A 13340-nucleotide genomic window follows, 5' to 3' on the forward strand; every position below is an offset into this window, starting at 1 on the left:
ACCTATAATACTTTTGTCTTTTTTGACACAAAAGTATTTAACATTTCATATGGTCTCTGGCTAACACGGTACTACGCTATTTGTTACTGTACTTAGTACATTCTTTACAAATCAATAAGGAAGTTGAAGCATAAACGTACGATAACCTTTTGATATTTTTCATTTTATCTGCCATGTCTTCAATATCCGCTTTTGTCAAGATGATTATATAGTTATTAAAGTGTTGAATGGCTTTTAACCCAATAAATAGTTGCATTCTTAGTGTGCAGACATCGAGGGACACCGGCGGACAAGTCTGGGAAGGGAAAAAAGAAACAAAACATTCTATTTAGGAGAACCTATTCTGTTCACATATAGAAACGCATACACAAAAAGGTTAAAACTGACAATATGACTTCTGAATTATAATATAAAATATAATGATTAAGTGTGAACATAACAGGAATTTTTCTTCCAACAGTATTCGACATTACTGAACTACAAAATATTACACATCAGAATAAAGCATGCATGCTTGGTGGATCAGCCAACGGGCAAGTTTGCTGACATAGGAAAGGGATGGGGTAAATAGCTGCCAGATAAAAATCCTGCTCGATCACTTTTTGCCCTAACATAGGTCGCTGGTAGACCATAGGACTGCCGCTAAACATATCAGATTATCGGGGTATCCACCAACTTTTATCAAATGTAAATTTGTTTTCAAGAATGGTTTTGTTAAAAAGCTTGAAATTAAGTAACAATTGAAGAAATAATAATCAATATAACAAATAAGACTATGTGACAATTCATAACAGCAATCAAGTAAAAAAAACGGGAAAGGGGAAGAAGTTGAGCGATAAGGCATCTAATTGTAGAGGACAAAAATACTCCTGGTCTCGAAGGGTTCTATTACACGGCCAAATATGGAACGGAAAAATGAGCACCGATCAACGAGACAGCCCGTTGATCGGTGCTTGTTTGCTCCTTTCACAAGGAGCAATTAGTGATTATGTATGGGGACGTGCGATCATTAATCCCAATACATTTCCATCATGTCGGGAGCACAACTCTCTGTTTACACAGAGTGATAGTGGGGAACGAGCGTTCATCTGAACGCTCGTTTGCCTGATCATTGGCCCATGTAAAAGAGCCTTTAGGATGGCAAAACCATTTTCTATGGCATCATCTCAAACTCTGTGAGGCATTGTTCCAAATACCATGTGGTCAGGCCAAAGCATTGTTTTACGTCCGGGTGCGGGGGGTGATGTTTGAGCGCGCCCCATATGCTGCCGGTGTCGGATGTATTTTACACCGCACACCCGGGACTAACAGCCAGGAGCAGCGATAGCGCTGTTCCCAGCTGTTTAACCTCTGAAATGTTGCGGTCAATCGCGACCGCAGCATCTGAGGCTCACCCCCCCCCCTCACAGTGAGTTCCGGGGGTGACAACGGTTGTTATGGCAGCCCAGGACCTAATGAAGGCCCCCAGGGCTGCCTTCACTCTGCCTCTGTTAAATCTTGCATGTGGTAGGGCTTAACAGAAGCCTGTAAAAATGACGATACACTGCAATACATTAGTATTGCTGTATATTGTACCAGCGATCTAACGATCGCTGGTTCAAGTCCCCTAGGGAGGGCTATTAAAGGGTACAAAAAAAATGAAAACTTTTCCCCTTAAAGTAATGTAAAATATAAAAAAAATTAAACAAAATTGGTATCGCTGCATCCGTAAAAGTCTGAACTATTACAATATAGCGTTATTTAATGTGCACGGTGTTAAAAAGTAAAACCGCCAAAAATCGCTGTTTTAGCTCTCAAAAAAAGTCATAAAAACTGATCAAAAATTTCTACGTACCAAAAAATGGTACAGATAAAAACTACAGCTCGTCCCGCAAAAAATAAGCCCTCACATCGCTCAATCGTTGATAAAATAAAAAAAAGTTATGGCTCTCAGAATGTGGCGACACAAAACTTTTTTTTAAAACAAAAAGTTTATCATCACTAAAAGTAGTAAGATATAAAAAAAAACTATATGAATTTGGTATCACCGTAATTGTATTGAGCCTCAGAATAAAGATAAGTTGTCGTTTTTACCGCACGATGAAAGCCATAAAAACGAAACCAAAAAACAATTGAGGAACCGCAGTTTTTTCCCAACTTCAGCCCGCAAAGAATTTTTTTTCAGCTTCCAAGTACATTATATCGAACTATAAATGGTACCAAAAGAAACGAAAACGACTACAGCAAACAATAAGCCCTCACACCACTATTGACCAAAAAAAAAAAAATTATATATATAACGCGGAGTGAAAAATTAAAAATCAAAAAATGGCTTTGCACGAAGGGGTTAATACGGATTTAATATGCGTAGGTAATAATACAAACTTGTCCCAAAGTTGAAAAAACGGTTTTACTTGTTTTTCTTTACACAGAAAGGCTTCTATCCAGTCTATACAAAATAAACTTGAAAGTTTGTCAAGGAAAATACGTCTAGTGGTAGGGGTAGATTTAATCCATGCAGTATAGTTTTCTGCTCAGTAGCGGACATGTAAAACATGAGTTTCTTTTAGTGTTTGAATCTAATAGGAGAGTCAGAAGGCAGGAAGCCAACAATGCTCCAATGCAAGGGGGGTAGGGCAGTCACATATGAGATGGGTTGTGACAAAAGTTTTAAATTTTGTCCAGAAGGATTGTACGTGGGTACAGGAAGATAAGCAATGCAAGAGGCCTGTGTGATGCACACCACATTTTGGGCAGGAGTGATCAGATGTATTTTCTATCAGAAAACGTCTGTGTACGCCCTGTGTGTCACTTTGTAAGCCTTTTCCCAATACAAAGCGGAGGGGGGAGATTTTGCAGCGCATTTTAGGGAAGAAAGGATGTCATTTATAGAAAGGCTGTTTTTTCTTTGTGCCCATTTATTTCATTTTAGAGTTATTCATTAAATGTAAGTCTGTAGTAGAGAAATAATGGGGCAGATTTCCTATCGTGTCTTGGTCTAGAATGTGTTAAAATTAGCCACATTTTGGTGCAAATTGGTGCACTTTTGATGTTTGCACATCACTAGTCACTTTTTAAAAGTGTAATGAACAGGGGACGTGACTTAACTGGAAAGGGCAAGGTTTACCAGATAGGGCGAGTGACATATAATGCGCCGAAATGCACCAAAATTCTGGTGCAAAGTAAGCCTAATCAAAAGTGATATAAAAAGGAAGAGAAAAAGTATCTAACAGGTCATGCAAGGTGCGTCAAAATTATCATAAAACATACAAAATGCGCCAAATTTATCACAGTGGTGTAACTGCCTGGTATAAGTTTCTACTGTCTCACTATTAGACAGCATTAGTAAATGTGGGCCAATATGTTTATTATTTGTTTATGTTGTATCTATTGAATGGGAGTTTATGTTAAAGGGGTTTTCCCATCAGGGACATTTATGACATATCCACAGGATATCAGAAAAAAGGAGATTTTTGAAGCAGCACTAGTCCCGAGTATGGTGCGGTGCACGCTGTCAAGCCAGGCAAACCCACTCCAGCACGATGTATATCCAAAGAAGTAGTAGGACAACAGCACACGTCTTCAAATCATCAAAGTGGTTTTATTGTCAAGACATCCACAAACGACAAGCAACGTTTCGACCCATAGTGAGTGAAGGGTTGACAAAGACCCTTCACTCACTATGGGTCGAAACGTTGCTTGTCGTTTGTGGATGTCTTGACAATAAAACCACTTTGATGATTTGAAGACGTGTGCTGTTGTCCTACTACTTCTTTGGATATCCACAGGATATGTCATAAATGTCAGATAGATGCGGGTCCCACTTCTGGGACCCGCACCTATCTCTAGAATGGGGCCCCCTAAAACCGCGTTCTACATCTCTGTGTTCCCGCTGAATACCGGACTATATGGTCGGGAGTTACGAAAACAGTCTAGCTCAGATGGGAGTTACGGAAGCAGCGTAGCATGCGAGCTACACTGTTTTCGTAACTACCATTCAGTTCTATGGGATTTACAGAAACGACCTACGCGGTTTTCTTTTTCATGTCTGGACATCACATGATTCTGCCACAACAGAGAGCGGTAGAACGGGGTTTAGGGGGCCCTGTTCTAGAGATAGATGCGAGTCCCACCTCTGGGACCTGAACCCATCTGAAATTTATGACATATCCTGTGGATGTCATTAATGTCCCTGATGAGAAAAACCCTTTAATTTTCAAGAGTTTAACTTGAATTAAAAAAGTTGCACTAAGTCTCAGACTGCATTCTTCATTCATTGCTTAATTTTCAGATCCCCTGATATAAAGTTTGAAATCTGCTTTAGTTTGAGACTTTTCTCATGTGGACATGTCCCTCCCAGTAATACTGTACTTGCTACATGTGAGTTGTGTGTGTCCAGGGGGCTACTGTCTTCCCTAGGTCTCATGTACTAGCACAGCTTCATTCCTGTACGGTTTTCTCTTCTATAGCCCATGAAGGATTTATTTTGCAGTGTGCTGATGGGCACTGATACGGAGTGTGTAATTTCCCCCTTACTCCCCCTGTGCAGTCTGCCCTAGGTGCTCTCCGCTCGGATTACACAGCTACACAGCCTGTGTGATTCAACGCCTCCTCCTGTGTGCTTGCCTTCTGATCTACACTTTGATTCAGTACAACTTGTGTGATATGCCCTCTCTGAACACTTGAATGCTCTCCTCCCTCTCCATACTCTGATCTGCCATGTACATGTACTGATATCTCTAAGGTCAGGGCTACACCTTGACTTTGTAGCACTACTGATTTTAACTCTTGAGCGACAGCAGCAGTCCACAAGATTGCATGCAACTCAATGTATTCCTTTAGACTGCAGCTGTAGCTCAATAGTTAAAATCAAATCAGTAGAACTACAAAAAGTCTAGGTGTAGCCCCGGCCTAACCATGAGGGAAGGGAGGGGGAGCCTGGCCTAACACAGAGAAGGGAGGGGGAGAGCAGAGAGCGGACACAGCCAGGAGCAGTGTGATGTCGGATCTACACTTTTTGGACAAAAGTATTGGGACACACCTCTTAATCATTGAATACAGGTGTTTCATTCATTCCTATTCCCACAGGTGTACAAATTCAAGCGCCTAGACATTCAGTCTGCCTTTAAAAACAATTGTGAAAGAATGAGTCGGTTTAAAGAGCTCACTGAATTCAAGCGTTTTATGGTAATAGAATGCCACCGTTGCAAAATGTCACTTCGTGAAATGTCTTTCCTCCTAGATATTCAAGAAACAACTGAGTGGTATTATTGCAAAGTGGAAGCATTTAGGTACTACAGCAACTCAGTCCCGGAAATCAATGAGTGGCAGAAACAAACCGCGGTGCTTGTTAAAAGCGCAATTTTTGACAAGAAAAAAACAAAACAAAAACTTCCAAAATCTCTAGCATTTCAAAATCTGCCTCAAAATTCTTGAAGGATTTTTCTCTGCCTGACAAAAACTTTCGTATGAACTGACCCTTACAATTTAACTGAACATATATTAATTTTGAAGTTTAGTTAGTGCTAAAATGTAGTTGTTCTATCCATGCAAACGCTGTGTGAAGTTACTGCCACTAGGAGTCTTCCTTCCTCTAATATACTGTTCAATCCCGCTTGTCAAGCAAAATCTGTCCCTGGTTGCAAAGCAGAGGAGACGGAATTTCAGGAAGTGGGGGTGTGTCTCTTCACAGCCTGCCAATAGAAGTCTATGGAGAGGAGCAAGAGGAGGGAGAAGAAGTGAAAAACACGCAGCCCATAGAAGCCTATGGGGAGGGAAGGCGGGAGAAGGAGAAAAAAAAAAAAAAAAGACAGAGGGGAAAGCAAGAGGAGGAAGCAGGAGAGACACTGAAACTGCTACCCAAAAGAATTCCATGGGGAGGGGCAGGGGAGCAGGAGAAGAGACACAGACACACTGTGTATACAGATACATTGTCTATACAAGTCTATGGAGAGGAGAGGGGGAAAAGAGTGAGAAAGACACAGATGTGCTGCAGTTTCCTTGTAGATGATATACTGTATGCCACACAAGTGCTAAATTGTCAGCTACATAGCTCCTTACTGCTGTATATTTTTCTCCATCTTGCTGCAGCTTCTATATATGTGATAGATAGATAGATAGGATAGAAGAGTAGGCTTCTACTCTTCTATATGTGCAGTGTATAAATAACATGATAGCTCCACACATTAGCTCAAAAAAACGAAAAAATGGAGAGTGAGAAATAGCGCCTGCAGAGGAAAAAAATGCTAATAAATGCAGAATACAAGTCAAATAATGGCCACATATATTATTATTCCTCATGTACACACGACAGCTTATTCTGAAAAGTCACTTGAAAATTTAGGTACACTTAAAGAGGCTCTGTCACCACATTATAAGTGCCCTATCTGGTACATGATGTGATTGGCGCTGTAATGTAGATTACAGCAGTGTCTTATTTAGAAAAACGATAATTTTTGACGGAGTTATGACCTATTTTAGCTTTATGCTAATGATTTTCTTAATGACCAACTGGGCGTGTTTTACTTTTTGAGCAAGTGGGCGTTGTGGAGAGAAGTGTATGACGCTGACCAATCAGTGAACAATCAGCGTCATACACTTCTCTCCATTCATTTACACAGCACATAGCGATATAGCTATATCGCAATGTGCAGCCACATACACAAACACTAACGTTACTGCAGTGTCTTGACAATGAATATACATTACCTCCAGCCAGGATGTGATGTCTATTTAGAATCCTGACACTTCGCTAACTTTTCTGTGAGATTTACAGCAAGGTAAGCGTAATTCCGCGAGATTACGCTGTAAAATGTCATTGAAAACGAGATTACGTTTGCCTTGCTGTAAATCTTACAGAAACGTTAGCGAAGTATCAGGATTCTAAATAGACATCACGTCCTGGCTGGAGGTAATGTATATTCACTGTCAGGACACTGCAGTAACGTGTGTGTGTGTGTGTGTGTGTGTGTGTGTGTGTGTGTATGTGGCTGCACATAGTGATATAGCTAGATCGCTATGTGCTGTGTAAATGAATGAAGAAAAGTGCATGACGCTGATTTGTCCTAGATTTGCCATTTCATTGCGAAATATGTTGTGCTCAGCTTGCACCACTGGAGAAAAACACACGATAAAGTGGAAAGGGAGTTCTCCCATGTACGGTAATGCCCCATATGTGGTAATAAACTGCTGTTTGGGCATCCTGCCAGGCTCGGAAGCACCCCCATTTGGCTTCTGTAGTACAGAACTTGCTTTGTAGTAGTTTTGTTTGGTGTTTTACTGATATTTTAATTTATAATGTGGGGGTAAATATAAGCTTTGTGGAGTACATCAGCGCATAATAATGTGGTTTAATAATAGGGTAAGTAAATAATAAAATTAATAATCCATGAATGTGTGGTACGCTTTGAAGCAATCCTTTACGCACAGGCCAGGTTTCGCACTGATAAATTGTGTCCTTTCTTATCCCATATTAAAACACACTCTGTGCCTTTTTTGAGACTTATCTTTGGCTTCTTCACTAGCCCTATATGCAGTACAAGACCCCAAAATTGTCAGAATTTACGATGCATCTACAGGGTTGATTGGCCAGGATCGGAGCTAGCTCTGTACCCGGCCGTTGCAGCAGGAGCCTGGCCGTATATTATCAGCTTCCAATATGTATTTTAACATCCGCGTTCCATAAATATACGTAATTTCGCAGGAACCGCTTCCCACCCGTATCATAAATGTAAAGCATGGTGTGGAAATGGGTTAAAGGGTCTGTTATATTCCACAAACAGCTGCACTCTTGACCATGGGCTCTGTCTGGTATTGCAACTAAGCTCCATTTACTTGACCTGCAATCCAGACACAGCCCATGGACAAGAGTGGCGCTGTTCCTGTGAAAAACAACAGACCCCCTTTGTCTAATCCCAAACAAACCCTTTAACCTAGTGGAGAATTTTTTTTCTAAATCTACAAATAATTAAATTTTAGGCATGTCATTCTCACTTTATTGCACTATGGCAAAATCTCATCTAATAAGATCTGAACGCTCGTTATAATTCCAGTTGTATATTAGATGTCAATGCAAAATTTAGATTTCAAGCATTCACTTCAAAACACTTAGAAGTTTCTATTTTAACGCAGGTATATACCTTCATAGTGGTGTCAATGTAGGGGTCCTCTTCCCGAGCTGCAGCTGCGCTGCATCTGACGGTGAAACACTGCAGGTTGTTACTGTAAGGAGAAGGTTAAAAAAAATGATTCTTAATTAGTGATCCAGAGAAATTCAGGAAAACAGCGTGTTTGGAGACTTGGGAGTACAAGTTTGAGAGCAACATATAGTGAGACAGCGACAGGAAAAGTGGTTGTGGATTGCTATATTTCCCTAAAATTCCTCTCATATGTGTATTAGGCTCCAGGAAGTATCTGTCCCACCCAGGGAAAGCTGGATGAGATAGAAGGAATCCAGGAAAGTAGAGTATCCTTAGCAAGGAGTAGTTTGCTAAGGACTTTGGTCATTTCCAAGTTCGGGCCTGGATTGTTATGGAATGATAGGCAGGTTGGTAGTGAGGCCTATCATTCCCTTACTGTGCAGTACAAGTTTTTCTCTGCAACTCATAGCTGTTGCAGTTCAGCTCATCATGGGGCTTTAAAAATTGTACACTGTGCATTTGGTGAGGTGATGTGGGAAAAGACAGAACCGGTCCTGCTGGCTGGAGACAGTAAGGGTATGTTCACACGGCAGCGTCCAATACGCCTGAAATTACGGAGCTGTTTTCAGGCGAAAACAGCTCCTGAATTTCAGACGTAATTGCATGTACTCGCGTTTTTTGTGGCGTCAATTACGGACGTAATTGGAGCGGTTTTTCAATGGAGTCAATGAAAAACAGCTCCAATTACGTCTCAAGAAGCGACATGCACTTCTTTGACGCGGGCATCTTTTTACAAAAAAAAAGCCCGTGTGCACAGAACATCGTAACCCCATTGATTTCAATGGGCAGATGTTTGCCGGCGGTTTGGAGACGTATTTTCGGACGTAATTCGAGGCGTAAAACGCCCGAATTACGTCCGTAAATAGGGCGTGTGAACATACCCTAACACTGAGGTCTGCTGGACATCTACAATTGGTGTGAGGTAACACTTGATTTTGGGTCTTGTTTCGGGTGGTTTGTAGCATGCCACTTGCATAGTTAGGGAAAAACGGGGTTTAGTTATCGCTCAGCCGAGCAGAGTTTATTTGGTTGTTTTGTGCCCGATTGTAAGGCTGTATGTTTGTTTATTTTTGTATTTTGCCACCAAATAAAAAATAGGAAACCCTCCCGTGTGAATCAAACTTCTGCGTCACTGTCTCGGACTGCAAATTGGACTCATTTTGACGGCCGCTGCAGAGCGAATTCCCACAATATTCATACGTAGTTATTTTTTTTAAAGTTTCTTTGGTATTGCCTAGAGTTGTTCTAATGCCAGTGTGTGCAAGATATGTCTCGCTAGCTTCGTTCACATTTTCATCGGGACTCCATTCATGGGTTCCGTCGGACCTTTCAGTCAGGGGAACCCATGAAGGGAATCCAAACGGAAACCATAGGATCCAGTGCAAATGGTTTCTGTCTGTCATCGTTGTGTAAGGGTTCCTTTGTTTTGACGGAATCAACAGCGCAGCCGATTACGGTATTGATTTCGTCAAAACAACAGAGCTCTTACACAACGGTGACAAATGGAAACCATTTGCACTGGATCCATCACCATTGAAATCAATGGTGATGCAAACGGAAACCTATGTTTTCCATTTTGATTCCGTTCATGGGTTCCCCTGACTGAAAGGTCTGACGGAACCTATGAACGGAGTCCCAGCGAAAATGTAAACGAAACTTATAGTAACCCTCATAGTGGGTAAATCTAAACAAAATATTCGTGGAAGTTTAACCCCTTCCCGACATGCGCCGTACATGTACGGTGCTGTCGGGAGGTGCTTCCCGCAAAGCGCCGTACATGTACGGCGCAGTGATTGTGCGGGCTCAGAAGCAGAGCCGGCACCATCACCGCGGGGTGACAGCTGTATTATACAGCTGGCACCCTCCTGTAACTGCCAGGACCGGAGCTACTCTCCGATCCGGCAGATTAACCCCTCAGATGCTGCGCTCAATAGAGCGCAGCATCTGATAGGTTTTCACCCGATCGGCAACCCAGTGATGCAATCGCTGGGTTGCTGTGGCAATCGGACGCCAGAAAATGGCGTCTGAGTCTGCCTTGTACGGGAGCCGATGAGGACCCGCCTTCGGCGTGTCCTCATAAGCTTGCTGTCAGTGAATAACTGACAGCGCTAATACACTGCACTACGTATGTAGTGCAGTGTATTAGAGTAGCGATCGGGGCATCAGGCCCTCATGTCCCCTAGTGGGACAAGTCAGAAAAGTAAAAAAAAGTTAATAAAAATGTAGTAAAACAATAAAAACACACACATTTCAAATAAAAATAAAGTTAAACTGACTTTTTTCCCATAGTAAGTCTTTTATTATGGGAAAAACCGTAAAAATTAAAAAAAACTATACATAATTGGTATCGCCGCGTCCGTAACGACCTAAACTACAAAACTATTATGTAATTTATCCCGCACGGTGAACGCGGTAACAAAAAACATGAAAAACGCCAGAATCTTTGTTTTTAGGTCACATCTCCTTCCAAAAAATGCTATAAAAAGTGATCAAAAAGTCACATTTACTCAAAAATAGTACTAATAAAAACGACAATCCGTGCCGCAAAAAATAATCCCTGACACCGCTTTGTGCACGCAAAAATAATAACGTTATGCGTCTTAGAATATGGCGACACAGAAAACAAATGATTTTATAAAAAAGTGATTTTATTGTGCAAAAGCCGCAATACATAAAAAAAACTATATAAATTTGGTATCGCCGTAATCGTATCAACCCGCAGAATAAAGCTAACATGTAATTTATGGCGCACTGTGGATGCCGATAAAAAAAACCAATAAAAAACGATTCCAGAATTGCTTGTTTTTGGTAATTTCCTTTACCAAAAAATGAAATAAAAAGTGATCAAAAAGTCGTATGTGTTCTAAAATGGTACCAATGAAATCTACAGCCCGTCTCGCAAAAAACAAGCCCGCACACCGCTCAATCAACTAAAAAATAAAAAAGTTATGGCACTAGTAATGCGGTGATGAAAAAACATCTCAATGCGCAGGCCGGAGGGGAACATTCCTTCAGTTTCAGGGCCCTAGTATTTAGGAACTAGGAAAGGGAAGGGACATCGCACATCCGCTGAAAGCGAGGGCGCCCGTATTATACCAGCGCAAATCTTTCCCAGCAATTTTTCCCAAACTACGAAGGAGAAAAAGTCCCCAAAAGGTGCAGAGCGTTACAAAAGGGGGATAAGAAAGAAAACCGTTTATCAGTGTGACACCGGCCTGCGCATAACGGATCGCTTCACAGCGTAACACACATCTATGGATAATTGTATTATTTACCCCATTATTATACCCTCTTATTATGCCCTGATGTACTCCGCACAGATTACATATACCCTGATGTTCTCCGCACAGATTACATATGCCACCACATTATAAACTGAATACCAGCAAAACTCAAACAAAACTACCAAGCAAAATCCATGCTCAAAATGGCGGTCTATTCCTTCTTAGCCCTACAGCGTTCCCAAACAGCAATTTATGGCCACAAGTAAGGCATTCTGAGCCCTACCGTGTCTCCAAACAGCCGTTTATTACTACATGTGGGCTATTGTTTTACTCGGGAGAAATTTCTTTACAAATTTTATGGTGCTTTTTCTCCTTTAGTCCTTGTGGAAATGAAAAAAAATTAGCTAAACCTACATTTTCTTTGAAAAAATGTAGATTTTCATTTTCACAGCCTACTTCCAAAAATTTCTGCAAAAAACCTGTGGGGTCAAAATGCTTACTATACCCCTAGATAATTTCCTCAAGGGGTATAGTTTCCAAAATGGGGTCACTTGTTGGGGGTTTCCACTGTTTTGTCACCTTAGGGGCTTTGCAAATGCGACATGGCCTCCGCAAACCATTCCTGCTAAATTTGAGCTCCAAGAGCCAAATGGCGCACTTTCCATTCTAAGCCCTGCTGTGTGTCCAAATAACCGTTTATTACGACATGTGGGGTATTGTTTTACTCGGGAGAAATTGCTCTACAAATGTTGTGGTGCTTTTTCTACTTTAGTTCTTTTGGAAATGAAAAAAAATTAGCTAAACCTACATTTTATTTGAAAAAATTTAGATTTTCATTTTCATGGCCTAGTTCCAAACATTTTTGCAAAAAAACTGGCCGGTCAAAATGCTTGCTACACCCCTAGATAAATTCCTCGAGGGGTGTAGTTTCCCAAATGGGGTCACTTTTGGGGGGTTTCCACTGTTTTAGTTCCACAAGACCTGTTCAAAGCTGACATGGTGCCTAAAATATATTCTAATAAAAAGGAGACCCAAAATCCACCAGGTGTTCCTTTGCTTCTGAGGCCGGTGCTTCAGTCCAGTAGCACACTAGAGCCACATGTGGGATATTTCCTAAACCTGCAGAACCTGGGCAATAAATATTGAGTTGCATTTCTTGGGTAAAACATTCTGTGGTACAAAAAAAATGGATTCAAAATGAATTTCTGGAAAAAAATAATGAACTTTGTAAATTTCACCTCTACTTTGCCTTAATTCCTGCGCAATGTCTAAAGGGTTAAGAAACTTTCTAAATGCTGTTTTGAATACTTTGAGGGGTGAATTTTTTTAAATGGGGTGACTTATTGGGGGTTTCTAATATCTAAGGACCTCAAACCCACTTCACAACTGAACTGCCCCCTGTAAAAATAGCATTTTGAAATTTTCTTGAAAATGTGAGAAATTGCTGCTAAAGTTCTAAGCCTTGTAACATCCTAGAAAAATAAAATGATGTTCAAAAAACGATGCCAATCTAAAGTAGACATATGGGGGATGTTAGTTAACAACATTTTTGTGTGGTATAACTGCCTGTCTTACAAGCAGATACATTTAAATTGAGAAAAATGCAAATTTTTGCAATTTTTCGCAAAATTTTGGTGTTTTTCACAATTAAATACTGAATGTATCGGGCAAATTTTGCCAGTAACATAAAGTCCAATGTGTCACGAGAAAACAGTCTCAAAATCACTTGGATAGGTAAAAGCATTCCGGAGATATTACCACATAAAGTGAAACATGTCAGATTTGAAAAATGAGGCTCTGTCAGGAAGGTCAAAAGCGGCCAAAGAGGGAAGGGGTTAAAGGATGTTAAAGCCTAATAAATGACGTAACTTTGTAAATAATTAGGACTAAGTTATTGTAGGTCTTGTCCCTATGAATACTGTACTGCTGTGCATATGAA

General features: G+C 40.8%; 1 protein-coding gene across 2 annotated transcripts in view; it reads right to left on the reverse strand.

Annotated features, from left to right (window-relative positions):
* HPS3 (HPS3 biogenesis of lysosomal organelles complex 2 subunit 1) overlaps window positions 1–13340 on the reverse strand; it is a 62886-nt gene that overhangs the window by 30319 nt on the left and 19227 nt on the right. Inside the window, exons 7-8 of one of the 2 annotated variants that reach the window (XM_075861442.1) lie at window positions 8118–8199; window positions 141–295 (exon numbers count right to left, since the gene is read on the reverse strand). In XM_075861442.1, coding sequence (XP_075717557.1) covers window positions 141–295; window positions 8118–8199 — 237 coding nt within the window. The remainder of the gene's footprint in view (window positions 1–140; window positions 296–8117; window positions 8200–13340) is intronic. The other variant, XM_075861443.1, reaches the window with a different exon arrangement.

Source organism: Rhinoderma darwinii, chromosome 4 (genome assembly GCF_050947455.1).
Source record: "Rhinoderma darwinii isolate aRhiDar2 chromosome 4, aRhiDar2.hap1, whole genome shotgun sequence".
Taxonomy (NCBI): Eukaryota; Metazoa; Chordata; class Amphibia; order Anura; family Rhinodermatidae; genus Rhinoderma; species Rhinoderma darwinii.